This window comes from Rhinolophus sinicus, chromosome 15 (assembly GCF_057876585.1).
Source record: "Rhinolophus sinicus isolate RSI-liver-muscle chromosome 15, RSI-T2T, whole genome shotgun sequence".
NCBI lineage: Eukaryota > Metazoa > Chordata > Mammalia > Chiroptera > Rhinolophidae > Rhinolophus > Rhinolophus sinicus.
In genome coordinates, this window is record NC_142515.1 from 93,848,217 (window position 1) to 93,875,068 (window position 26,852).

Sequence of the window (26,852 nt, forward strand, 5' to 3'; positions counted from 1 at the left end):
GGAAGTGTGTACATTAGGGCCCATAGGTGCAGGGGTTCTGCTCCCTCAAGAAGAAAATGAATTCATGAGGCTGAATTAAAGTTGCTGTCAACAGGCTGCCAGAGATGGGGGCGAGGTGATGGCATCCATAGCCTTTTTCCTAAGACTGGGGACGGAGTGAGGCTGGAGAAGCAGAAAGAATGTAAGGAAGAGGCAGAGAAAAGTGAAGATGGAAACCACTTGGACCGTCTCCACACATTGAGGGCTTAACACTTCTTGTTCTGCCCTCTACTGCAAACACACACACACACACACACACACACACACACACACACACACTGTCACAAGTTACACACTTGGACAGAAGCAGTCTCACACACACACACCAGGGCACCTTCAGCACTGTCTGAGGCCCTGAGGACATGTTCATCTCCCCAGATGAAAGGACGGAAGCTACGAAGTTTTCAGTATTGTATGGTCCTCTCCAGGCCATAGGACCTTTCCTAACCATCTAACCTTCCCGTGTGTGCTAAAATCCTGAGGACGTGAAATGGAGCCAACACAAGGGTAAGGAAGGCTGAAGGTGCCTTCCTTAGGTTCCTGCTTTAGCTCTGGGGAAAGTCGTGCAGTGACTATGGCTGGTGGACAGTGTGATTCAGGGAGACAGCTCGTAGGAAAGAGGGAGAGTTTCAGTGGTTGATGCTAAGAGCACCTGCGGCTGGTTTTATTATGTACAAGTGTACACACAAACACAGATAGACATGCACACGGGGACACATACACACATGCTCACACATACACACACTCATGTACATGTGTACACATGTGCAAACATACACATTCACACAATGCAATGCTTATCCACACATGCACATGTACACACATGCACAGACATGTAGAAACCATCTCACTTGCACAGACCCCTCGAAGATTCCTTTCTGTGGCTTTGTTTCCCCTTTAAGGCTGGCCTCAGTGGCCGTTGTAATTAAATTTCCCTGGATAAAACTGTCGGGGTGGGAAGGATGGCAGAGGCCATGGATGGCCCTCAGCCCGGTCCTCAGAATTGGTTGGTTCTGCGTTCACTCTGAAACAGTTTTGGGAGCAAGCCTTTGAGTTGCAAGGACCTCGGGAGAGGCAGAGGGCTGACAGGGCTCTCATGATGGCTTACCTTTCTTTTTCTTACAAGCCCCATTCAGAGCCAGCATTTACTGAGCACCCAGAGGCCGCAGACGGTTCACATTTCAGCTTTGTAACCATCCTGTGAGGGAGACACTGTACAGGTGGTGGGAAGAAGGTGGCCTCTGAGAAAGCAAATGCCACACACCCTGTTACATGGGGCTACTTCTGAGAGCCACACACTTAATTTTTAGAGTCTTCGTGGGGTTTGCTTTCCTTTCTCCTGCTGTCTTCTTGGCATCCCCAGATCCCTGCAAACCTGAAAACAACACAAAGCCAGCCCTGGGCTCACTGAACAGGCCACAGCTAGCAGAAGAACATTTTCCCGATTGCTATTTTGACCACAGAAATCAAGCCCAAGTGTCCATGATTAACATAGGAGACCTGTCTGATAGCAGTTGTTACACGGAGGGTTTCACAATCCACAGCAGTGGGTTACAGAGGCTCCTTTGGCGGCTGAAAGATCCGGGAACGCCCCAATATCGGAAGATTTTGGCTCCTTGGGAAGGTCCTCTCACCTCACAAGAGGCTGCTTGTGAGGGCTTTCTCTTCTTTCTGCTTTCCAGGGTGATCACCTTCTGAGCTGATTCTGCAGGGTTTTCTGCAGTTTTCAGCTGAGAAGATTGAAAGGGAGACGGAGAGAATGCAGAAATCTAGAAACCACCTATCCATGCATGGTGCCCGAGCACGCATGACAGTTGAGGGCCAGTGGCGGGGGGGCAGAGAGCGGAATGAGGAAGAGACCCCCTCTGAAAGGAACAAAGAGGGAGATGGAAAGTACCTGAGTAGGATCGAAGGTGAGGGCTCCGAGCAAGGTACAGTCCTAAGACTCTGTCTCTGGGAAGAGAGTAGGGACGAGGAGGAGGTGAGAGCGAAGAATTCTTAACAGAGAAGGGAACTTCTTAACGGGGCCCTTCAGAGAGGCGTGGTTGGGATGTGCAAACTCCTGGGGTGCTGGGCCGCAAAGGGTGTGTTGTGTGCTGACCGCTGTGTGTCCCGGTGCTGGCGTGTGTGTTGACACTGTTGTATGTTCCTGTATAGTTTGCTTTCCTCTCCGGACCTTGGGGTGCCTCATCTTTAACAATCAGAAAGCAGGGCTCGGGAACCCCTCCAAATCCCGGATAGCTCTTTAAGGAGGCAAATAAGATTTTATGTTTCCACAGTAATACAATTTTGGTAAATATGTAAAGCAGAGCTCCGTGTGGGCAAGGTACTTGATGTTGTATGTCAGAGGCACACACCTACACACACACAGAAGGGTCAGATGTGGCTCCTTCCATGGTTCTGGGTGGAACGTGGAGAGCTGGGGTTTACATGACCTTCTGTCTCCATGAGGTCACCTTGGAGTGCAGCCTCTGCCCTCCTCATGCCAGGCCTGTGCAGGGCTGGGGCAAGAGGCGGGTCAGAACTCAGCTCACACAGGATGAGTGAATCCAGACAGGCCCTGGGGCCCGGATTCTTCAGTCCAAAGCGTCTTCATGGCAGCCAGCGCTCCCAGGGTAGGGCTGGGATAGAACTGGTACTTTCACTCCATTTACTCCCTAAATAGGATGATTACGCATTCCAGTTCACCCAGGACAGCTTGGTCCCCACCCATGGCTCCCATACAATGATGAATAGTGCCTCTGTTCACTTTCAGAGTGTCTGGGTTGGGACAGCAAATTGAGAAGTCACTGGCACCACTGGAAAGCGACGAGGATGCTCATGGAGTCCTTCTCTCGCTTGACTGTGGACTGTTGAGGTGACCACAGGGATGTAGGATGTCCCTTCTCTCTGCTGCCCGGGCCAGAGGCACTTCGGCTGTCGCTGGAGTCAAGGAGAGAGAGAAAGCGCGAATCGTTCAGCTATTCCAGGAATTAAAAACATTTGGATGTTTAATGAGCTTTTTCAAGAGCCATTTGGTTTGCCTTTAGATTTCTAGACATGTCTCTTCACATATTTGTTGCCTGAAAGGAGCTAGGAGTTCAGTCATTTCTTGTGAAAAATAGCAGCTCTTTATGGAATAGCCTCGTGTTAACCATTAACATGAAGACATTTATTTGTTCAGTAAACAGTTTTGAGCACCTGCTGTGTCCTGGGCACGACGTTGGGACCTATGGGTGGTGGGGCATGCAGGATACAAAAATACAAGTAAGACCCAGCCCCTTTCCTTAAAGAGTTGAAGCTACAGCCTTTTGCCAGCATTTGGGAGGAAGCAAAAGACTTTTTTGAGCTCTGTGGTTCCATAATCTTACTTGCTCTTTGAGTTGCCCATGGCTGATTCCTGTGTAAGATATAATTTGATCTATGTAGTCTTACCTGATAAAGTATTTAGCAGTCATCACGTGGGGTCTTTGAAATATCATCCATTGAAACATCAGGTTTAAAGAATCAGATTATTAATTGGAGCAGCTCTTTCCCATCTCGGGCCGAAGGTCGTACCAGTCTGTGGCTGGCCATGGTCGTGTTTCACATACAGAGGGCCTTTGGTTTGCACAAGCACTGCCTGCTCCGTTCCCAGAGCCCTGTGAGGTCGCATTGTTCCTTGGGTGGTGCTGGCTTCCTCTGTGTGCATCGGACAGAAACTCAGTGCAAAAGTCACATCCCTGAGGGTCTTGCCTCATGACCACGCCATGGCAATGAATGCACCAAATTGGGAACGATGTTTCCGTGCATGGTGGTTCTCAGACATTAGCAAGCATGAAAACCATATAGAGTTGTTAGACCCACATTTCTGGGTCCCACCTCCAAGAGATGCAGATCCTGTGGGTCTGTGGCAGGGCCCGAGAATCTGCATTTCTTACAGATTCCAGGCTGATGCTAACATTGCAGGCCTGCCGACCAGACTGAGAACCACTCAGAAGGGCCAGGAAGGAATGCCCCCTGATTTCAAGCAGTCAATGTGGGGTGACTCTGGGCAGGTCACATCGCCCTCCTGCAGTGCCATGGAGGGTAGCACCTTGTGGCACAGTGGTCTCCCATTCATCTTAGCCTTTCTTGGTGGGTGGAGGGTAAAGGTGCGCTCGTGGAGTGGGCACAGTTCTCATGTTCAGATGCTCTTCTGTAGGTCGAGGCTGAAGCCGTGAATCGTTCGATTACCATTGCCAACCAGACCAACTGCCCCCTGTACGTCACCAAGGTGATGAGCAAGAGCGCTGCCGAAGTCATTGCCCAGGCTCGGAAAAAGGGTAAGCGTTACGGGCTGTCTGACTGTGGGCTCCTTTTCCAGACCCTCATGCCAAGTAAGCTGCTTTCATCACGTGCCAGCATTAACCTAATTACAGCTCAGTGAGGCAGGGAGCTCCAGTTTCTCCCTCTGTTCCGCCGCTGCGGCCTTGTTAGTGTCTATTTAAAGCCACACAGCAAGAAGTGGGTGGGCAGGCACATTTTTCTCCTGCCCGCCTTCTATAGAAAGGTTGAGTTTAATTTGATGCAGTCTAAATACACTAGGCACATACACAGATGACATCAGTTTTCATCTGCCACAGAATCAGCATCCTGGGAAACTTCCTATTGCAAAATGCATTTCCCTTCGTGGCTGGTAGTGATATCCACTGGGGTAAGTAAGAGAAACTTGTGGGGGTGTGGGGGAGGGGATGTTGCCCTGGCCCCATCAAATCCAGGTCTCCTGGGGCTCAAGTCACTCCCTGTAAATTATATTGATATATTCGGGGCTGAGCCTGGCTCTCGTGTTACTGGGAGTCCATCAAGAATGTTCTTGGAAACTAATTTACTAAGTGCAGCTTCCAGCGCTGCTTCCAGAGGCTGTTCCGTGGGCCACCTTATCTATTATGGATGCAGCAGAGCTCTGCTGTAAACCTGCCCTTGGCAAGGAGTTTGGATGATCACACCATGTGTTCTGTGCTTGGGAGTGTACCTTCACACACAGAGAGCCTGCTCACCAGTAGTGGACTTTGAGGGTGGCTCTTGGCCTGATGGGAACGTGAATATCATACAAGGGCCCTCTGTCCCTCCTTCCTTTCTTCTCTTCTTCCATCCTTTCTTCCACATTATGTCCTCCACTCTTTTGTCTCTCTGGACCTCTCCATTTCTGTATGTCTCCATTTCTCTCTCTTTCTTGTTCTGTTTCACTCTCCATCTGCATGTCTCCATTACTCTCTTGGTTGTTGTCCCATTTTCTCCTGGTCTCCGTATCTTTTTCTTGGTCTCTTTTTCATTTCTATCCCTTTGTCTCTCTTTCTGCGTCCCTCCTTCTCTGTCAGTATGGGAGCAGTTTGACGTCTGTGATTCGGTTTCTAGTTCTGCGGGATGGGATCCACGTGGAGAAGGAAGACTGTAGGATTTCTTCACTGGTGGGTGACTTGATGCAAGACCTAGATCACATTGCTCAGTGACCACTGATTCAGCTGGTCCCAAGAGAGTGTGGCTTCCAGATGGCCCCTCTTCCCTGGAACTCTCCTGGGGTCTCTATCCTCAGGCTCTGCGTCAAATGCCATGTTTCCCCGAAAATAACACCGGGTCTTATATTATTTTTTGCTCCAAGAGACACATTAGGGCTTATGTTCAGGGGATGTCATCCTGAAAAATCATGCTAGGGCTTATTTTGGGGGAAACACTATGGTTGCTGCATTGCCATCTTCCTGGAAGTCTGCCCTCTCCTGGCAGCTGGAAGTAACTGCCTTTTAAAAATAAACATTCCTCTGAAATAGGATCGTCTGTTCAGAATAAGCTTTCACTTGTCTAGGAGACATTGTGGATGATGACTGTTGGTGACCCTCCCTCACCTGGGCAAGTGTGGGAACCCCTCAGCACCCAACACTAGTCACAGGAGTTCCACGTTGCGTGGGGACAGTGGGCACAGTGTCTGAAAAGGGGAAGATAGGGTATGGCTTTTTTTCAGCAACCATGCTGTACCCAGATGATAATACGAAACAAAAAAATTGAATATTTTAACATAACTTTAATGTAATTAAACATTCAATTTAACATAATTTAAAAACTGAGGCCTTGTTTTCCAATTCAGACTCTGACTTGCCCAGATTGAAGGATGGATGAGTAGGGTCTCTCACCAGACCTGGGTCGGGCAGGTGGAGCTGGCCCTGGTCTGGTTTGCAGAGCACTGAGGTCTGAACCAGCCCTGCCCGCTGTGGTGGAGCTCCTTCTCTGCATGCTTCAGTTTCCCCACTTGAAGATGTGGAGCTGGAGTGTGTTATACAGTCCAGTTCCACTCTAATACTCTGTGACTCAGTGCCTGATGATTTCCATCTGTTTTTAAGACTTTGATCCTGTGTGATTCCTGGGGGGTGAGCACGATGAAGGGTCTATTTTAGTCTATTTGTTCCAGAACCTTCCAGGTGTGAGTCTAACTGTGCCCGCATCATGGTTCTTAGGGTGGCTCTTGCATTCAGACTCTTACTCTCCAGTCCTTAGAAGCCTTTGCTTTTAGAGGAACCTGAGCTTCCAGGAAAGAATTTCCAGTGCATTCCGGTGCTAATGAGCACGCATGGGAAACCCTAGCTTGCATTGTAGGCGCTTAAGAGTCTTTTCATCTTGCTAGAACTACACAACAACTTGGGGAGGTGGCCCGAGACAGGGAGTTTTGTCCTTTGTTTTACTTTGCAGCTAAGGAAACTAAAGCTCAGAGCTGCTGAATGGTAGAATTGGGCCTTGATCATCAGGCATCTGACGTCAGGCCATGAATATCCATGTTAATATCTGACTGACGTCATGCTTTGAGATTATTTTAATATGGGGAATGCTGCGACCATCTCCTTGTCGGTATCCGTTGGGGTTTAGTTCCTCAACAAACCCTGTAAAACTGGAGGCTGGCACCCAGCACTGCCATGGATAATATGGACCGAGAAGAAAAACAATATAAGGCTGTGTTAAGTGTTAGCGCTCCGGGATCAGTATCCTGTCCTGGACCAAATCCCAGGTCCATTGTGCACTAGCATGTGATGCTGGGCAGGTTCCGTATCACCTTCAGGTCTTATTTCCCCACCTGCAAAGGGAGGGTAGTAATGGTGACTCATCTCACAGGGTGATGGTGATGCGTAAATGAGATACTGTTCATAAAGACGTATGTAATAACTGTACCAACTACTGATACGATTAATGATGAAGGGCTGCTTAGAAAAGCACAGCAAAGATGTCTGCTGACCTAGGGCAAGGGTTTCCTGCTAAGGATTCTTTGTTTCTTCACGCGGGTTCTTCCGGCCCCTGAAGACAAGTGTGAGGCACGGCCAACTACCTGCTGCTTCGTTTCTTCCTCTGTGAATTGGAGAGATCGTCATTCATTCATGAACTTTTACTATTTACTTTGATTTTTACGATGTGATACTTCAAGCCTTTGTGCCAGACATGAGAAATGGTCCCAGCCCTTAAATCCTTCACTAGCAGGGGAGGGACACATGGGCAGAAAGTCACAATGGCAAATGGTCAATATTATCAGAGAAGTGCAGCCAAGATGGTTACAGCACAGAGGAATGCACCGCTGTTTACAGACACTCACCCTGCCTGTCTCAGGCTACGTAAGGGGGGGACTCACCATTTCTCTGAAAATGGCAGGTGTTGAAAAATCATAACCCTACCTCTTCTCTTATTGATCCCGTGAACTCCCCACCCAGAGACCTGCTGGTCCTAAACTAAGACAGGAGGTGTTTGGGTAAGCAAGGATATGAGATAAAATGTAAATGAGAACTATTTTCACATGCCTGCTTGACCCAACACGACCGTCCGCATGTGTCTTCCTCGCCCCCCAGAGACAGCGCTGCACATGCTGCCTCCTTCCTTCTGTGCCATCTGGCAGGACAGTGTGTCATCAACCCCATTCTGCAGAGAAGGAAATGAAAACACAGCCAGCATCAGAACACCCTGAGCAATTTTTACTCTTCAAAAGAACTTAGACGTTGGTCCATTTAATAGGCTTATGTCACGAAAGAGAACCTGAATGTGGACATTGAATATCTTGCCCAAGATCATCTATCCCATGGGAAATAGAACCCGGGGTTCTGTACTCCTGGCCAGCTCTCTTTCCACGGAGTGTCCGGTGTGGCTCCTGATGCCTTCCATGTGTGGATGGGAGCGCGAAGGCAGTGCCTGGTGAGCTCATCCGGCGGACAACCTTCTCCAGCCTCCTCCTCACCCACCCCCATCACCCAGATGCAGAACCGTTCAGAACATCTGGTGCCTGGATGTTCAACCCTGGGAACCCAAACCGAGGCAAGGCTTCTGTGCCTTGTGGGTCAATAGGAATGACTGAGGCATGTGGTCATGGGGTGGTGAGGACCACCCCAACCTGGGAATGAATCCGTGGTGTTAAGCTCATGCACAGCCTAGCATTCTTGAACCCAGAGTGGCATATGCGTTGGCTTGTGAATGTCATAAAATCTCACCAAAATCTGGTAGTCAGGACGTTTCAAAGAAACTGAACCAATAAATAGAACAATAATAGAGGGCGAGAGAGAGAGGGATTGATCTTAAGAATCGGCTCATGCAGTAGTAGGCGCTGGCAAGTCTGAAATCTTCAGGGTGGGCCTACAGGTTTGGGCCTACAGCAAAGAGTTGATGTTACAGCTGGAGTTCCAAGGCTGTCTGGAGGCAGAATTCCTTCCCAATCAATGCCCTCCCTTGAACAAAAGACACTGAGACACTGGGAATTCAATTTGCATTGTAATGCAGCCACTTGCAAGATGAGAGCTCGGGTTTGGTTTTCAGCCATCTGAATTCTGAGGCTACTGCAGATGAGGAGTTCCTTCAGGACAGGCAGAAACTTTGGGGTCCTTGGTGCCGCACTTGGGCCGGGAGTTTGAATCCCTGAGCTCATGCTTTCTTTCCTCGCTTTGTCCTACATAATTAGGAATAACCAGCCAATCTCATTATACTCAGTTTGACAAAAACGGTCTAAGGTATCAAATACATGGTCAGCTCAAACATTGCCTCGTACGATATGTGTTTACTTGATTAGGAGTCTCCCGTGGTGATATTTGTGCGTCTCTGTTGCCCCAACACGCTTCGGACTACCAGTGCTAGTAGAAATGAGTCATGCCTTTAAATCAAATCAGATCAGAGAGTCAGTTCCAGAACCCCCAGACCTATTCAGAAAACTTCGATTCTCTTCCTCTAGAAACACTCTTGGTACCAAAATCTCACAGGGTTACCCATGGATAGGCCCTGGCTGTTGGTTCTGGAACATGCTTTCTGAGACGAGAGGGAGCTGTCAAACATTTCTCAGGCCCGTTGTGAATACACACCACCCCCAAAGTCCCCTGCAGTTCCTGACTGCCCTAGAAAGCCTGCCCGAGGCTGGCTTGGGGGTCACATCTTTCAGTTTAGACTTTCCCTGGAGAAGAAAATCATAAAGGTCTAACCTCCACCAAGAAAGGATCAGAGTGTGTTTAGAGGAGTGCAGAAAGGCCAATTAAACCAAAGTCCCCTGCAGTTCCTGACTGCCCTAGAAAGCCTGCCCGAGGCTGGCTTGGGGGTCACATCTTTCAGTTTAGACTTTCCCTGGAGAAGAAAATCATAAAGGTCTAACCTCCACCAAGAAAGGATCAGAGTGTGTTTAGAGGAGTGCAGAAAGGCCAATTAAACCAAAGTCCCCTGCAGTTCCTGACTGCCCTAGAAAGCCTGCCCGAGGCTGGCTTGGGGGTCACATCTTTCAGTTTAGACTTTCCCTGGAGAAGAAAATCATAAAGGTCTAACCTCCACCAAGAAAGGATCAGAGTGTGTTTAGAGGAGTGCAGAAAGGCCAATTAAACCTATTCTACGGTTCATTATTATTAATGGTAATTATTTCTGGCATGCAGTTCAGTGGTATCTGTGGCCTGACGGAGGTCCAGAAGTGTGTGTATGTGTGTCCCAATCACTGTCCCAGTCAGGGGCCTACATGTGGGCAATGCTGTCAGATTTTGGTATCCACGGCTATTTATAAAATGGGGAGAGCAGCCCTGGGGTGGCTGTAGGCCATTGGTGCTGGGAGGCAGAGCCCTCACCTGCAGTCGCCCATAGAATGGTTTAACTCCTGCAGTGCCTTTGTGGGCTAAAGAAAATAAATAAACCAAAAGACAGCAAGGACCTCTGAATCCCCTGCAATTCGAACAGGGCAAAACAGATATGAGCCGCAAGGTGCCTTCTTCCTTCGCCAAGTGCCTCCATCTCAGCTGGGCCCCGCCCCAGGAGTCCTGGCTCAGCCTTGGTCTAAAGAGGCAGATCTGGTCAGCCGTGACCTTGAAGCTCCAACCCAGTTCTCGGTTTTCCAGAGGCTAAAGGCCAAGTTCATTCCTTTGTGTTGAGGTACATGTTCTGTGCATGGAGAACGGGACCCAGCCCCTGTGCACCAGCTCTCCACCCCATCACAGTTGTAGTTCAGAGTGAGATGAAGGCCACAGTCAAGGGCACTCACGTGTGTGGGATTCAGGACGCCATCCAGGAACCAGCCCCTCCTTGTACTCAAGTTTCCAAAGCAGGACTGAATTGCAGATCCAGGGAGAGGACGAACACCAGCAAGTTACAGGAAAATCAGGAAACTGTTTATGCTTGTCCAAGGATTTTCAAAGACCGGCAAAGCCACTCTTTCCCTCCAAGCAGTTCTGCTCTTGAACTTTCTCCTGTCTATAAAACCAGGAAACCTTTGGGATTAGGAGTCCTTTGTTTTCCTAATGACTTGCCCCAACTTCACCCTTGTGCTCAGACAATAGCCAGCGGGACCTCCAGACCTGGCTGGTTAGAAGAGCCACAATCAACTCAGCCAGTTCCGGCTCAAACCGAAGCAGGGAGTGGAGGTCCTGTGAGAACCCTGGGTCCTGCTCAGACATTTGCATTTCATAAGCCGACTTGGCAGCAGCCGAGGCCTTCTCATTATGCGGTGTTTTTCCAGTTTGGGGTGAGCTGGGGCGGTCTGTGCAGCTGCCCAGCTGGCTCCCAAAATCCTGCCTGGGAGGCTTTGTATAGCTCGGGAACCCAGGACACCTTCCAGGTGACTCTGAGCATTGGCCCTTTTCCTCCTGGGGGCTTCCTTCTGGGTGAGGCTTCCCCGGGATTTGGAGCCCTCCATCCTGCTTCGGGATCATTACTGATTTCCCCACGTGAGCTGCCTGCTCTGGCCTCTAACACTCCCTGGCTGAACAGGGACTCCTTTGTGAAATTCCTGAGGCTGGAGGGGCAGCTCCAGGAGCCAGCTCTGAATGGTGAGTGCAACATAGAGAGTGTTGTGGTTTATTATCGAGAGATAAGGCCTTGGAAAATGCTGTGGAGAGGAAAGAACACACATTCCTGACTGAGAAGTGTTTGGCCCTGAGGGCCCTGTGTTTGGAGCAAAGAGAACATTTGGCAGGACTTTGGGGGGTAGCCCTGTGATGGGGGGGAGGTGAAGAGAGGTGAATTCCTGATGGTGGTAAGGCTGTCCTGCCATCAAATTCCGGCAGTGATGCCTTTCGTTAATAAAAGATGGTACCTTGTATTTAATGTGACACACATTTATTGAGTACCTAGTATGTGCAGTCTGATGTATTTTCTTCAGGGTCTCTCCATCTAGTGGAAAATCAAAAAATTCAAAATGGGGTGATTATTGGATTATTGGAGTGGAGGATGGGATTGAGTTTTGGAATATGTGAAAAAGGATATCAGCTTTGAAAGGTGGCTGGACAATTAAGGGCATCAGATGTGTCCGTGAAGAGTTTGTTTCTGTCCTTAAAGGCAGAAAGCTCCTTGGGAGGACTTTATGCATGACAATGGTCTGGGAAGGTTATGTTTTAGGAAGATCACTCTGGACGTGTCATGGAGAATGAATGGAGAGATGGGGAAGAAGGTTGGGAAAGCAAAATAAATCTAAACTGGGAGGCTCTGTTGGAATGAGCTGGGGAGAAATGATGAAGGCCTGAATTAAGGGAAGGTATGTGGAGTTTCGGAAAGGAAAGGATGTATTTAAAGCACTAAAGCATTGGCAGTCAGTGGATATAGGCCACCTTACTGGCATGCACATGAATGGACAGAGAAGAGGACATGATTTGAGCATCAGGGAACTGACATTTCTTTCATGGCAATGTATTAATTCAGTTAGATGAGGCTTCCGGAAACTGAAATCTTTGTGGCATAAATGTGCGCAGTCCTTTATTTCTCACTCTTACAACATCGCCTGTGAATCTGGTGGCGCTAAGGGCAGCTGCCTTCAGGTGGTGACTCAGGGATCCAGGCTGTTGCTTGGGCAGATGTGTGCTTGCTCTCAAATGCTTCAGCCCACTGGCATCACATCTGATTTCCTCTCTCAGCCCATTAGCCAGAACTAGACACTGAGAAGGGGGGATAGGAGATGTTGGAAGAGCAAGATGAGTGTTTGGTGAGTGTTTGGAGGTTAAGTTTGAGATGCCATGGGTCACTCCAAAATAAGAGTCTAGATGGCACTTGGGACTGGGTGCTGGAATGCAGTCTGAGATTGTTATTAGGTTGGTGCCAAGATAAATAATAGTGTTGTTTTTTCCCCAATTATTTTTAACCGTTTAAACAGCAATTACTTTTGCACCAACCTAATAATAGATTTGGGAATCAACAATGTAGAAGGTGGACTGTTTGGGGTGAGTTAGGAGAGCAGGAGCTAAAGATGCAATCTTAGGGAGCACATGTTGGATCGATGACTTTGGCTGGCTGACGTATTTTACCTCGTCTGGCATCAGTGTCCTTACCTGAGAGCCCTTGTCATGCTGCTGGGTAGGTAGCTGCTCCCAACAAGGGTGGTTTCCCTTCTCCCTCATTGTATCATACTCAGCTTTGTTGTCTTGTTTGTCAGGAACCGTGGTGTATGGCGAGCCTATCACTGCCAGCTTGGGAACTGATGGCTCCCACTACTGGAGCAAGAACTGGGCCAAGGCTGCTGCTTTTGTTACCTCCCCACCCCTGAGCCCCGACCCGACCACTCCGGACTTTCTGAACTCCTTGCTGTCCTGGTGAGTCTTGGAGACTTGTTCACACTTTGCATTCTCAGTCTTCCCTCAGACACAAATGACCTGGTGGGTTATAACATGGTGGGCGAAAGCAGGCTTGCAAACAGACCCTTATTCTCCAAACTCAGGTCAACAGATAGGAACTGGAGATTATCACTTTGACACTTTTCTGAGGGGGAATTCTGAATAAAAACTTGGGCCATTTTGAAGGTCAACCAAAGGGGATAATGAGGTATCAAAAGGATTCCATTGTGGTGCATTGTCACCCATAAGACACCTCACAACATAGATTTAGGGGCACAGCATTATAATGAAGCTTCAGTATCATGTCATATCTTCCCAAATTACCCGTCTCCTGAGGGGAGGAAAGGGTATTTCAAAAACGGTCAGTGGCCTGACACATCAAAAAACCATGTTCAAATTTGATGATTTGAAGAGAAAAGCCACTTATATATTTTCCTTCTAGTGGAGATCTCCAGGTTACTGGGAGTGGCCATTGTACGTTCAACACTGCCCAGAAGGCTGTAGGAAAGGACAACTTCACCCTGATCCCTGAAGGCACCAATGGCACGGAGGAGCGGATGTCCGTCATCTGGGACAAGGCTGTGGTAAGGAGCAGTGATGTCACTCATGGGTGGGTCTCGCCTTTCTCCTGCCTCCTCATCTGAGGGCCATGGGTGTCATGTAGATCTTGAAATGTCAGCTGAGAAAATTCTAGAAGCTGGTACTTGTGTGACAATATATCTTAGGTTTCCAAGACCACTCCTTAGAGATCGTTTCCTACTTAACATTCCATATGTGTGTATATGTTATGTACGTGTGTGAGTGTGTAAAGAACATTGGCAGCATACATACTATTTTGTGGGCTGCTTTATTAAAACAGTATATTATGAAAAAGTCTTTACATCCTTAAATATACTTGAAACTCTTGGTTTTTAATAGCGGACCATTTCATTTTAATGCTGAAATGGAATTCATGTGCAGTTCTTTGAATATTTATGTTTCTGATTTTGTTACCGGGATGAACATCCTTGGACATGTCTTTAATTATGTTTGTAGGAGAAATTTCTACAAGTGGTATTGCTGGGTCAAAGGGTGTGCATGTTTTTAAGGCTTTTGATATGTATTGTCAACATTCCTTCTAGAAAGATTGCATCAATTTGTATGCAGTCAGCACTGTATGGCATCCCCCAGTTTCTTCTACAAGGTCCAAACTGGTGTTACCCTCCCCAAACCAAAATATTACTGATTTGATGGGTGAATTTTATTTTACATTTAGTCTCTTCAGTTACTCATTAGAGTGATTATTTTTTTTTTTTTACATATGCTTATGAGCCATTTGTATTTTTCGCTTTCTCAAAACCTGCTCATTTCCTTTGCTCATTTTTCTACTAGCTTTGGAGTAGGTTTCCCAACTGAGATATGCAGCCGTTTCGTAAAAATTCTGTATTTAAAGGAAGTCGTAGGCATCAGAAGGTGCAGGAAGGATGTGAGGAAACACAATTGGCACCTGTGGCTGCGGAAACCCAGAATCGGGGCTAAGACTCCTGGGTGGGCTAGACTAGACGCCTAGGTCTATGCCTGTATCTTTGAAAAGGACAGCCATTCAAGCCAAATGATGTTTCCTGAAGAGGCACTGCAGCCCCGTCAGCTTTTTTTTTTTTATTTTTTACTTTCACTTTGAAATAATTATAGATTCAGAAGAAGTTATAAAAATAGGACACAGAGGGGATGTGTACCCTTTCCCCATTCTCTCCCATGGTTGCGTCTCACATAATTATAGTACGATATCAAAGCCTGGAGACTGACAAGGGTGCAACGTGTGCGTTTGGTTCTGTGTCCTTTGGTCCTATGTAGATTCGTGTAGGCACCAGGGCAATCAAGATACAAATGTCCTCCATCACCGCAAAGACCTGCTTTGTGCTCTTCTTTTATAGTCAACCTTACGCCCTGGGCAGATCTGCATCTCACTCCTTGTCTGTTCTCCATCTCTAGAACGTTTGTTATTTTGAGAATGTTTATATAAATGAAATCATACAGTATGTGACCTTTTGAGATAGGTAGTTTCACTTAGCATAATGCCCTTAACATCCGTCTAAGTTGTGTGTATCAAAAGTGTGTTCCTTTTTATTGCTAAGTCGTGTTCTACCCTTCACGTTTGTTGACCTGCTTTTGGTGTGTGTGTGTGTGCGTGTGTGCGCGTGTGCATGTTGTACTCCTCAGGTCACTGGGAAGATGGATGAGAACCAGTTTGTGGCCGTGACCAGCACCAATGCAGCCAAAGTCTTCAACCTTTACCCCCGGAAAGGCCGCATTGCCGTGGGGTCTGATGCTGACCTGGTCATCTGGGACCCCGACAGCGTTAAAACCATCTCTGCCAAGACCCACAATAGTGTAAGTCCTGCCCTGTGTCGACCCACTCCAAACAGATCAGTCACAGAAAGAGACTGAGGTGGGGAGAGTCCCCAGGAATTATGAAAAGAACTCGCTGTGAGAGGAATGAACTTCTCCCCAGGATATATGATAACTTGCAATTTGCTGAGAAAAAAACATAACTTTTTTGTCTTTACTGAGGTCAATAAGACTGAGAATCAGTTACTCTTATCACTATTTTGGAGCACCACAGCCTCTCTTATAGATAGAGGTCTCTATCTATAGACCTTCGGAGCCTCCCATGTCATGCCAGGATATCAGAAGCTTCTAGAGCTCAGGTACCATGCCATTCCATTTTTATAGTCCGGGCAGCATGTCTCATGGCAACGCTGGGTGCAAGGGACGGAAATAAAACATCCAAACGTCCATTCCTGAGACGCCCACCGGGCACTTTTATTCTTTTAAGCCATTGTTTTCTCATATCAGTGTAGCCGTATAGAAACCTAAATGACAGATGCTCTTATTGTCCTCAAGGTATTAATTGACTTTGACTTCTCCCCAAACAGAAGAAATAACCCTGGCAGCCGTTCTGATCATGACTTTAGGACCTGCAGTTTTGGGGTATCTCTGGTCTCTCAGCGTGGAATACAAAGCTTGGGGATGCCCTGTCTTGTTAATGAGAATCTGGGCAGGTGACTTCATGTTATGTCTCAGGCTCCTCACCTGAGAATAAATCCAGGGTTTAAACGGGGTCTCTGAGTGCCCTGTGACTCTGTGAGGTCAGGGGCATTAAGCAGAGGTGTTAGATACTATTGGTCCTTCATAGAAAAAAACTACATGTGGGTGTGTGTGTGTGTGTATCTATACCTATAGCTACATATATAGATACATGCAAGAATGTGGACAAAGGGGCAGCTTTGAAAAAGAAATGAGCATAGGGAAGAAGTGTTCTTTGTCAGAAACTCATGAATCTTGAAGAGATTCATATTGAATGAAGAGATTCATAATGAATGAAGACGATATTCTAGATCAAGTTCTAAATTGAAAGCTGGCTCAATAGGGAATCTGATTCTAGACTGCCCCCACAGTTAGCCTGGGCCAGCAGTGCTGAAGCCTCCCCCAAGTGCCACGACAGCTCAGGGCTGTGTTTCTGGCGTTTCTCCAGGACAGCCCTGGGCCCTTTGCTGTATCCCAGTCCTCTCCCATTTGAGCAGAGGAGCTTGGGGTACAGAGCGCACTTCTAGTTTCTGCTGGCATCTGTGGGTGCCAGGATGGTGGGTGCCTTCTGGGAAGGCTGCTCAGCTCTCAGTATTTATTTATAGTTGCCTTTTTTCCCTCCTTTCCCATTGGTTGACTTAGCTTTGCAGCATAGCCTTATGGCCACACCGACTTGTAACTTAGATTACAACCTCTTGGGGGTCCAGGATGGCTTCTTTACAGGCAGGGGCCCTAGGGTCCTCCCTAGTGAGCCCCCCTATTCATATACATTGAATATCATATTCCCATTTACTCTTTTATTTTGGCCTTTTCAATAAAGGGATGGTATTATTATCACAATTGGGAAGATAAATAAACGGAGGCATAGAGAGCTTAAGTGACTAGTCTAATGTTACATAGCTATTTTGCGGTAGAGCCAGAATTAGAACCCAAAATTGTCCATGGCTATTCCCTGCCAGACTGCGTATGCAACCTCTTGGTCACAGTTACATGGAGAAAATTCCTCCCCTCCCTTGCAGAGTCCCTTCCCCAGAGGTAATGCAAATGGGGAAGTGGACTCATTATTTAAGCGGCAGGTGACCTAGCTAGGGAGCTGGCATTTGGAGCCCTTCACCTGGCAGAAGAGAAGATGTGAAGGAGCCATGATTCAAGAAGACAGAGTCTGCCCTCCAGCCATTCTGTCCAAACATTTCCAGAGCAGTAGCACCGCCCAGCCTTTACCTCCAGGCAACCCCACGGAAGAAATACTGGCTTCCAAAAGTCCCTCTTTTCTGTCCTCACCTGTTTTCAAGAGCCCACATTAAGCACGCCTGTGCAATTAATCATTTGAGAGACTACTAGTAAACGGCTTTTCCATGTAATACAGTGTTTCTACCAGGAGCTCATTAGCTTTAATTTGGAGTATTTAGCTAACTATTATTGACAGCCCTGTTGCTAAGCCTCTGCTTGGATTTTCCAGGCATCCAGCCAGATGAGTAATTTTAGGGAGCCCGTGTAGATGTAGGTTAAAAATGCCTGTACCTGGTGCGTGATGAAGCCTGACTGCCTTCATCGTTTGACAGAGAGTAGGCTCTGAATACCCAGAGCTGTGATCTGACTACTGGACTTTTCGATTTTAAGTCATGTGGAGTCATGTTGCTGGTTCCTCCATCTTTTAAAAACGGAAGATGGCCCAAAGCTCCTCTAGGTGTTTACGGTCAGTTATTTATAAGCAACTAAACTCAATGTATGTGTCTTACAATGTCTTTGACACTAAAGGACTTGCAATCTTATTGGAAAAGTGGAATGAAAACAACCAGACAGTGAATGAGTGAACATTTTTCTAAGTGCCTACTTTGTGCCAAGTAGCATGCTAAATGCTTTTGTTCCTTTTGTTTCTTGTGATCCTAGCATCATTTCTGCGAAGTGGGCTATTTCCCCTTGTAGATGAGGAAGCTGAGGCTGAGAGGTGTGTCAAGGACTTGTCCAAAGTCACAGAGTGATCTGGCGAGTGGCAGATCTGGGACGGGAACCCAGGCAGATGGTGCTGTTGACGGTTGTCTCCGTTACTCCAGGGGGCAGGAGGAGTTTGTCAGAATATAGACAATTAGCTGTGGAGTAACATGGTAGACATGGGGCTGGATCCAACCCTTAAAGGGTGATGCACACCCTTTCAAAGGTTATTTCAGAGCTGACAGAATTCTTTCATGAGGATCCATACACATATGATGCTTTTTGTGTTGTCATCTTCACCAAGCCTTGCGTCGGAGGCAGATGAAGAAATTGAATTTCTGAGGCAGGACTCAAGTGATCTGCCCAGAATCATATAGCTTCTGGATTTCAGCAAATCTAAGATGCCATCGATTTCCAGATATTCCATTAGTTTATATATCATCATGAAGCAAAACACACCCAAGATGACAGTAACAGGAGATTCATAAAAATATGTTGTGCCACCGAGGGCCAGCTTGTGCTTAGTGTAGGATAAATAAGATGTAGATCTGCCACATAGAAAGGGTGGCAAACATCTTGTATGCCTTGACTTGGGCTTTGGGTGCAGAGAGGACAAAACGTCTCCTTGGAGAATATGAACTGAAAACTGCTTCTCGTGCAAGTTGGAATTCTCAGTTTCTGATGCCAGCAGGGTCCAGAAAAACCTGAAGCTAAGAGTATAAAGTAAAATGGCTTCAGTGGGGTAATCCCCGAGGCCACAGGGGAAAACGAACGCATGTCCCCCTGGAAGAACTTGGGTCTGTCTATGCTGACAGCAACTGCGCAGGTCCATCTGCTGTCAGACATGTTCTGACTTCAGGGAGGAGTGTCTTAGAATCACTGAGAGACGTGGGGACACACACTTGGGTCCTGGGAATCCCCGTGTAGAGTCCCTTCCCTCCTCCCAGATGCCTCTCTGCCTCATTCCTCCGGTAGCTCCCATATGACTCTTTGGAGTCTCAGAGCAGAGCTGAGAGCCCCTCATTGCTGTTTTCAATCAGCACCTCTGCATTTTGACACCTAATGAACTGAGGAGCCAGCAGAGGCTTCTCCCTACGAATCAGCCAGTACACTGAGCAGAGATGTTACTTGCAGTGCGGGCACTGTTACAGCTCTCTGTTCACAGGCTAATTCCTTTCATGATGATAACCTGGCCTGAATTCCCCCCGAGGTCCACGTGGCTTTTGATGGTTGGAGTCCCCTATGAATGCTCCAGTCCTGGGCACAGCACAGACATTGGTGCCTGTGCGCAGGCCAGGCAGGAAGAAGCAGGAGGCCTTCTGGAATCTGGGGAATGGTCCTGGGTGAGCCAAAGCCATGCGATGGGACTGTGACATGGAGTTTTTCATGATGGGCACAGTGTCCCCGGATTGCTGGTGCCTCGTTGTCCAACAAGAAACTCACTGCATATAGAGACCCAGCATGTTTTCCAAGAGGCGACACAGATACACCACTCTTTCACCCTGAAAAGCTTGAAACCAAAAGGACCACAGCATTGTATGGGAAATTAACTAGACCGCAAACATCTTCGTGAAGGCGTGCCTCTTAAATCACCACAGTCCTTTCATTTAGGGACTTCAGGTTTACCACATCGCTAACAGTTTGGAAAACCAGGCAAACCAGTGGGAAAAGCTACTCGTGGATGGCCCATTTCAAGGTTAAATTTAGAACTTGGCCACAGACAGCCTTTGCACTGGAACCTGATGGGAGCTTGGGCAGTGAGGAGAACAAAGTCATTGCTAATGCATGGAATCCTTTTCTTATATTTGTGTGGCATTTATAAACCCTCATGCTTTTCCATACAATTTTTCTGTTCCATTATCCCCCCCCCCCCCACATTTTTGACAGGTGGGAAAAGATGATTCCATATTCGAGACAGGGAAATTAGGACATAGAGATGAAGCGCCTTCTGATGTGGCCAGTCGGGGCAGGGACTATAGCCCTGGACCTTTTTTTTGTTTGTGGGATGGCGGGCAGTGGGTGCTGCCGGCCTGTTAGATATAGCCAGGGTGGCAGGGCGTTTATACCATAAAGTGTACTGTGATCCCTTTCTCTAGGCTCTTGAGTACAACATCTTTGAAGGCATGGAGTGCCGTGGCTCTCCACTGGTGGTCATCAGCCAGGGGAAGATTGTCCTAGAAGACGGTACCCTTCATGTCACCGAGGGCTCTGGGCGCTACATCCCCCGAAAGCCCTTCCCTGATTTCGTTTACAAACGTATCAAGGCAAGGAGCAGGGTGAGTAGCTCAGATCTTATGAATTGTTTTGTCATGGGTTAAGTTCAGTTTCGTAAACACTGGCTAAGCACTTTGAATCAGGATATTGAGATGAGTATGGAGGATTCGGGGATAAGGGAAACATGGTCTTTTTATTCCCAGAGTTCAGAATACCAGCAGAGGAATCAGATGTTTCCACAGCCAGCCAGAAGGAAGTAAGACTGACATGTGCTGTGATGAGGTTCAGAGGAGGGATCCACTGCTATGGAGTCGTGGGGGAAAGTATCATGGGGAGAGGGCATTTTGAGTTGGGTCTTGAAGGTGAAGTGGAAGGTTGACAAGCCAAGGAAGGGAGACAAGGGAAGTAGATGGAGAGAATGTCACGAGCATGGAAAAATATGGTGTATTCAGGACATGGTGAACAGTCCACAGCACTGTTGCTTGGGGGCTGTGAGGCCAGATGGATGGAGCTGTAAAGGAATTAAAGGGACAGTGAGATTGGAAAGAAAGTTTGGGGCCAGATCTTGAACAGGAGGCCAGATTTTCTTTACAGCATGTTTGGGAATTCCTACAGGGTTTAAGTGGAAGTGCCTTGGGGGAAGATGGTAAGAAGAGTAACGAGTTACTCGTGATCTACCTTGTAGGAAGCTTTGGCCTAGAGCCTTGGGGCTGGCTACCCCCATGCTGACATCTGTCCCCGCCACACCCCTCCATAAGGAGAATCTCCCATCCCCAAATCTCATAGGCCTCTCCTGGCCTCTGTTCCTTCCCCATCAGGAGGTCTGCCAGAGAGGCATCCTGTGTGAATGTGGCCTGAGTCGAGGGGCTCTTGTGTTTTGCAGCTGGCAGAGCTGAGGGGGGTTCCTCGTGGCCTGTATGACGGACCTGTGTGTGAGGTGTCTGTGACACCCAAGACAGTCACTCCAGCTTCCTCGGCTAAGACGTCCCCGGCCAAGCAGCAGGCCCCACCTGTCCGGAACCTGCACCAATCTGGATTCAGCTTGTCTGGTATGGTTATGGTTTGGTGAGGACCCCGTTCTGTAGGCCATGTTCCCTGGGGCTGGCGAGTCTGGAATCACTTGTAGAAAGAGAAGCAGTGAAGTGAATGACATTTCCATTCTTCCCAAGTGAAAATACTAATATCAGCAGAGATGCAATTCACAGCCGATGGCCAGTTGGGTTTCAGAATCTTGACATCAGTTTATGTCACATATACTGTCATGATGCATACATTATGTGGACTATGCAGTATATTAAGAGGACTTTTTTACGTGTATTATGGCCATCCTAAATAAAGGATGTGGTATTTCAGGATTTTTCTTCTCCCCCCATATGTGGGTTCCCTTATATGAGGACTTTTTCAGTAAATACATTTGGCCCTTTGCCTCTGGGGATTTACCCGTGGATTCAACCAACCACAAATCAAAAATATTTTCATATTCTCAACTGTGGGTTCCCAAACGCAGATAGAAAATACTGTTTTTGATCCAAGTTTGGTTGACTCCACAGATGCAAAGGGCTGACTGCAACTATAAGGTTTTGACGAGTCAAAATTACACATGGGGTCGGCGCCCCAACTCCTGCTTTATTTAAGGGTCAGCTGTATATTGCAGTAGTTTAGTATGGAGTCTGGAGTTACAGCAGCTTAACTTCGCAGTCCAGGTGGTGGCTAGCTGTGCCTCAGGTTCCTCATCTATAGAATGGGTATAATAGCAGTGGCTACGTCATGGGGTTGCTGTGAGGATTAAATGAATTAATATACATGTAAATTACATGAGTTAATATACATGTAAAGGGCCATTGGAAAATTGTTAGCTAGTTGCTTGGATAAAACATGTCATGTCAGGGACGATGAGAGGAAAGGGTACAGATTTTAGAGCTTCCTTACTTGAAACTTCCTTCCAATTCTTTATTTGGCCCATGACGAGAACCCTTCCACTTTTCTAGCTTCCTGAGCCACAGATATATATCCAGATTTCTATGGTGTGTTAAACAGTTAATCAGATAGATTTTTTTTTTTTCTTGTCAGATATACTGGTTTCTAGAACATTGCCATATATGCCTATGCAATTACCAATTTAAAAATAATGAAACTTAAATTTGTCATAAAGTAAAATGGGCACAATAATGTCCATGTTATGTTATGTCACCAGGCCATTTATGTATAAGGGACCATCATTACTCCTACTTTTTTTTTCCCCCCTACTTTTGATTATACAGTTAGGTGTGTTGTGTCAGGGAACAGAATCCCAGAGAGAGGGCCGTACCTTCAGAAAAGCCACACTCAATGAGAATAGGGACAGGATGTAGTCTGACTTAGTTGAAATGAAACGTAGTGTTATTTTAGAAGTAGTTTTACTTTTTCAAGTAGTGGCTCCAATGGGCTTCTGCAAGGACTGCTTTATAGTGTCTGATTCTGTGGCTACTTTAAGCCCGTCCCTTCTTTGTAGTTTCAGCTTTCAGTGAGGTTTTGAGAGGACAAAGTGGGCCTGGCCGTTTTGCTCTTTAGCTGTGTTATTTCGGATTGAAGCAGGAACTCCTGTAACTGTTTTTGACCTTTACCCCTCTCTCCTCTCCAGGCGCTCAAATTGACGACAACATCCCCCGCCGTACCACCCAGCGCATCGTGGCGCCCCCTGGTGGCCGTGCCAACATCACCAGCCTGGGTTAGAGTTCCTGAGCCACACAGTTCACTTGGGGATGGGGGATGGGACACCTGAGGACATTCTGAGACTTCCTTCCTTCCTTCTTTTATTTTTTTTTCTTTAAGAGCCTGTGATAGTTACTGTGGGGCAGCCAGTTCACGGGGCTCCCTCTTGGGCCCCCACACTCGGTTCGTCACCCGGAGTCACTGATTTTGCTCACCCACTTCCCTACACATCTACGAATATCACACCACGTCTATCCACCAACCCCATACATGGGACTGCATCCAACACTCAGACATGCGAAACAGAGCAAATCACCATGAGGGTGTTTTCCATCTCTAATCTCTGTTGTACTTATCATCTTCCTTTTCATTGTGGGGGAAGATAAAGTGAATTGCCCAGAGCTGCCTTTTTCTTTTTAAATAAAAAAAAAAAAAAGTTTTCTTTGTGGGGCTGGGAGGGGTGGGTGAGGGAGGGGATGAGGTTTTTTTTTTTAATACTAAATTGGAAAGCTTAATTCAATAGTAATACAAGGGGTTTGAACTGGACATCCTAATGATGCAATTATGTAACCATCAAGCTGATTCAGGGTGGTTGGCAAACTCATCGTCCCTCCTGAGAGGTTCCAGAATGTTCACATCACCATTCCGTAGTCTTCTGGGTCAACTGTTGATAAGGGCAGGTTTTCTTTTTGGCCTAGATTTTGCTGCAGATTAAATCTTGATGATTCTCTTTCCTCACTTCTCTTCTCCTTTTTCCCTGTAACTTTTTTATTCATGGATATTTTCACGTCTCTCTCTTTCTTTGTGTTTCCTCCAGCCCTTGGCTCTGAGACAGTGTTTTTCTCTCCTTCCCTTATTGTCTTTTCAAATGACCACGTCTACCTTTCTACTGTGGTCATAAGAACCTGCCTGGGAGGATATGAGTTTTGTCATCACAACCATAGTAATCTGCTGTCCTAGTCCCTATAAGACTGGTGCTACCCACCCACCATCGTGAGGGTATACATGTAAGTTTGAGACACTCCCAGGTGCAGGGAAGGGCCGTGTTAACGCACCCACACTATCACACGTGGGCCCAGAACAGACCCTCAGGTAGTGCTGTAATGTTGCAGAAGTCTGAGGCTATAGGACCTGAGAGTTTTTCTTTCCTTCGTGCAATGCTAACTGGATAAAGAGACGCTCAAATCTGTAAATTGAGCCCCAAAACCCAAGTAAGCCAGCCAGCCTCAAGTCAGCACCAGCGCAGAAGTGTTGAACTAGTGGGAGTCTGGCCCCAAGGGCCTGCTATTCCCTGGTTAAGTATCTTTTGGGATTCCAGAACACCCTGGGTTTCTCACTTTGGGGAAAAAAAAATATTTTTTTTGTCCAGTGATTTCAGAAGACATCATGTAGTATAGGGAGGCCTTCTAAACTCAGAAAATCCTTGGGAAGTTGGACTTCAAGTCCATTTTACTTTGCAAGGGGAACGAACCATCTATTTAATGAGTGATACGTCACGTCAGAGCTATTGTGGGGAGAAAACTTTACAAATCAAACATGTGGCCCCTTAGAGACCGAAGGTGATCTTGTGTCCACATCTTCCCTCTCCCTGTCTCAGTGACCCTCTCCACTAGCTGCCTTTGTACCTGTCCCTGTCTTTGCTGACTGATGTTACATATATCCTTCCACGCGTGTTTACAGGTTCTCCTAAGCAATGTTACGTCTGCAGGCTTTTATAAAATCAAATCTGCTTTTGTAAAGCATCACATAAAAAAAGTAGGTCATTCCGTCATTCCACTTGTCTCCACACGTTTTGCCTTTGGGGTTATAGTTGGGGTTTATTTTTTGTTATTTGTTATTTGAAAAGTAAATTGCACTTTTAAAGAATAATTGGTTAACTTAATATATTTGCTTTTTTTCTCATCTGTACTTAGAGGAAATTTGAACCAGTTGGAAAAAAAAATTTTGTTTCAATTCTAAGAAACACCCGCAGCTCTTTAGTGTTCACTTGAGTCTTCCTGTTTTTCCTCTACCAGGTCATGGTAATTTTGATTATTCTGATTGCTTTCTTAAAACAACTTAAAATCTGAAGATTTCCGCAGGCTGTGTAAGCATGTTTACCTGTTGGCTTGCTTTGTGTGTCTGTTAAATGAATGTCATATGTAAATGCTAAAATAAATCGACAGTGTCTCAGAACTGAACAACTGCAGTGACTTGATGCTCTAAAACAGTGTAGGATTTAATAATAGATGGTTTTTAATCCTTGGAATTGTGATTGTGACCCTGAGCGGAGGAGCTTTCAGTGCTAAAGCTGATCATGTGTGTAGCCAGAAGAGAACTTTTTTTTTTTTTTTTTTTTTTGTAACCACTGTCTTAAATGGCAAAATAATTATGGTAAAAAAGCAAGTCTTGTGTTTATTATTCCTTAAGAACTCTGTGTTATATTACCATGGAACGCCTAATAAAGCAAAATGTGGTTGTTTCAGGGGTGTGTCTGTGTTGAGATGTTTAAAGAGGCAGCTGCTTAGCCCGGCCTTCCAGGAAAACCTCGCTTCCTGAAGCATTCACAGGTGCCTTTGGCCTCGTTTTCGTGACTGTCCCAATTCAAGAGTTCAAGAGTTTTCATTGCATGTCCAGATTGTTATGTCCCAGCCACTGCGGTGTAATTCCATCAGAGTTCTGCATGGCAGAGCTCAGTGTCAGAAATTCATAGACTATATCCGAGAGAGACCATGATGGCTCCAGAACCAAGCTGCAAACCTAACTGGGTGGGGCCGCATAGGTTAGTGTAGATGACCCCTGGGCTTCCTGTGTCCTTATAGCTGTTCACCCTGGAAAATTCTCGACCTACATGGCGGCATGGAAGATGAGAAACGTGTGTGTTGACTTGCATTCCGACCTCAGTCCAGGAAGTTGCAGGAAACCAGGGCATAAAGCATATGTTCTTCCACCCCAAGTAAGTGTCAAGAGTGCAAGTTGGGAATGAGAGCAGGCTGGGTGCTTGGTTCCCACAGTTTCCTATTAACTGGCACTGGCATTGGTTCCAAAAACATGGAATGAAGAGGGTGTGTGCTGGGGGTTCCCTGGGCCTGTCATGGTTGATGAAGTCTTTTTTTCTTTTCTCTTTTTGTTTTCTACCCAGCCCTGTCCAAACAGGATATGCGATGATTTACAAAAACTATACACTATACCAAGCTTTCATAAACAGTGTTTGAATGAAGGGAAAATAAGAGTAGGAAAAATAAGATAAGGCCTGACTGGGGTTAGTACAACACACCTGCCATAAGGTTGGGAAATGGTGAGGGAGCTCTGAGCGTTCTAGCAGCAAATACAAAAAGGGAGACCGGGTCAGAAAACTATAACATTGTGGCAGCCAGAAGATAAATTTGTTCCTCAGAAGAAATAAAGAAATTCTTGGTCCTCAGACCTGTAGGCAAGTGGGACCCCCAGTAACCAGAGTTGTGTGTCTACGGCTGGCTTTTAGGCTTCCTTCACTGTGCCGATGGCAGAGCACAGTGATCCAGGAAAATCAAATCTGTTTGGGAGGGGGGCAACAAGAGTTAGGACCTACAACAAGAGTTAAAAATCCCAGGCCCACGGCCCATCCTCCTATTATCCTGGCTTCATCACACCATGACAGGCCCCATGCTCATTCCTGAGAACACCCCAAGCCACATTCGAAGTCTTGCCCAACCCCTAGCAGACAAGACACTCCACGGGCTGTCCACACCAGCGGTGAGCTCTGCCCTCCGAAGGATGACCCAGCAGAGGGGCCCATGTAAGCTCTGGCTATAGGCTTGGGTCCGTTAGAGCTAGGAGGGGCATGGCCATGAGTGCCACGCAGCTAAACAATGGGGCCAGGTATATAACTTGAATGGTGTGATTTACTCCAAAGAGATTTCAGAGCATCTAGAA

The 26,852-nt window shown here is 46.9% G+C and overlaps 1 protein-coding gene across 3 annotated transcripts in view; it reads left to right on the forward strand.

Moving 5' to 3' along the window:
* Window positions 1–25,422, forward strand: part of DPYSL2 (dihydropyrimidinase like 2) — a 110,046-nt gene extending 84,624 nt beyond the window's left edge. For all 3 annotated transcript variants that reach the window (XM_019714962.3, XM_019714985.3, XM_019714978.3), the window contains exons 8-14: window positions 4,202–4,322; window positions 12,878–13,034; window positions 13,498–13,639; window positions 15,255–15,425; window positions 20,150–20,329; window positions 21,151–21,316; window positions 22,888–25,422. In XM_019714962.3, the coding sequence (XP_019570521.1) occupies window positions 4,202–4,322; window positions 12,878–13,034; window positions 13,498–13,639; window positions 15,255–15,425; window positions 20,150–20,329; window positions 21,151–21,316; window positions 22,888–22,979 (1,029 nt within the window). In that variant the 3' untranslated portion in view covers window positions 22,980–25,422. The remainder of the gene's footprint in view (window positions 1–4,201; window positions 4,323–12,877; window positions 13,035–13,497; window positions 13,640–15,254; window positions 15,426–20,149; window positions 20,330–21,150; window positions 21,317–22,887) is intronic.
* Window positions 25,423–26,852: the final 1,430 nt, after the last annotated feature.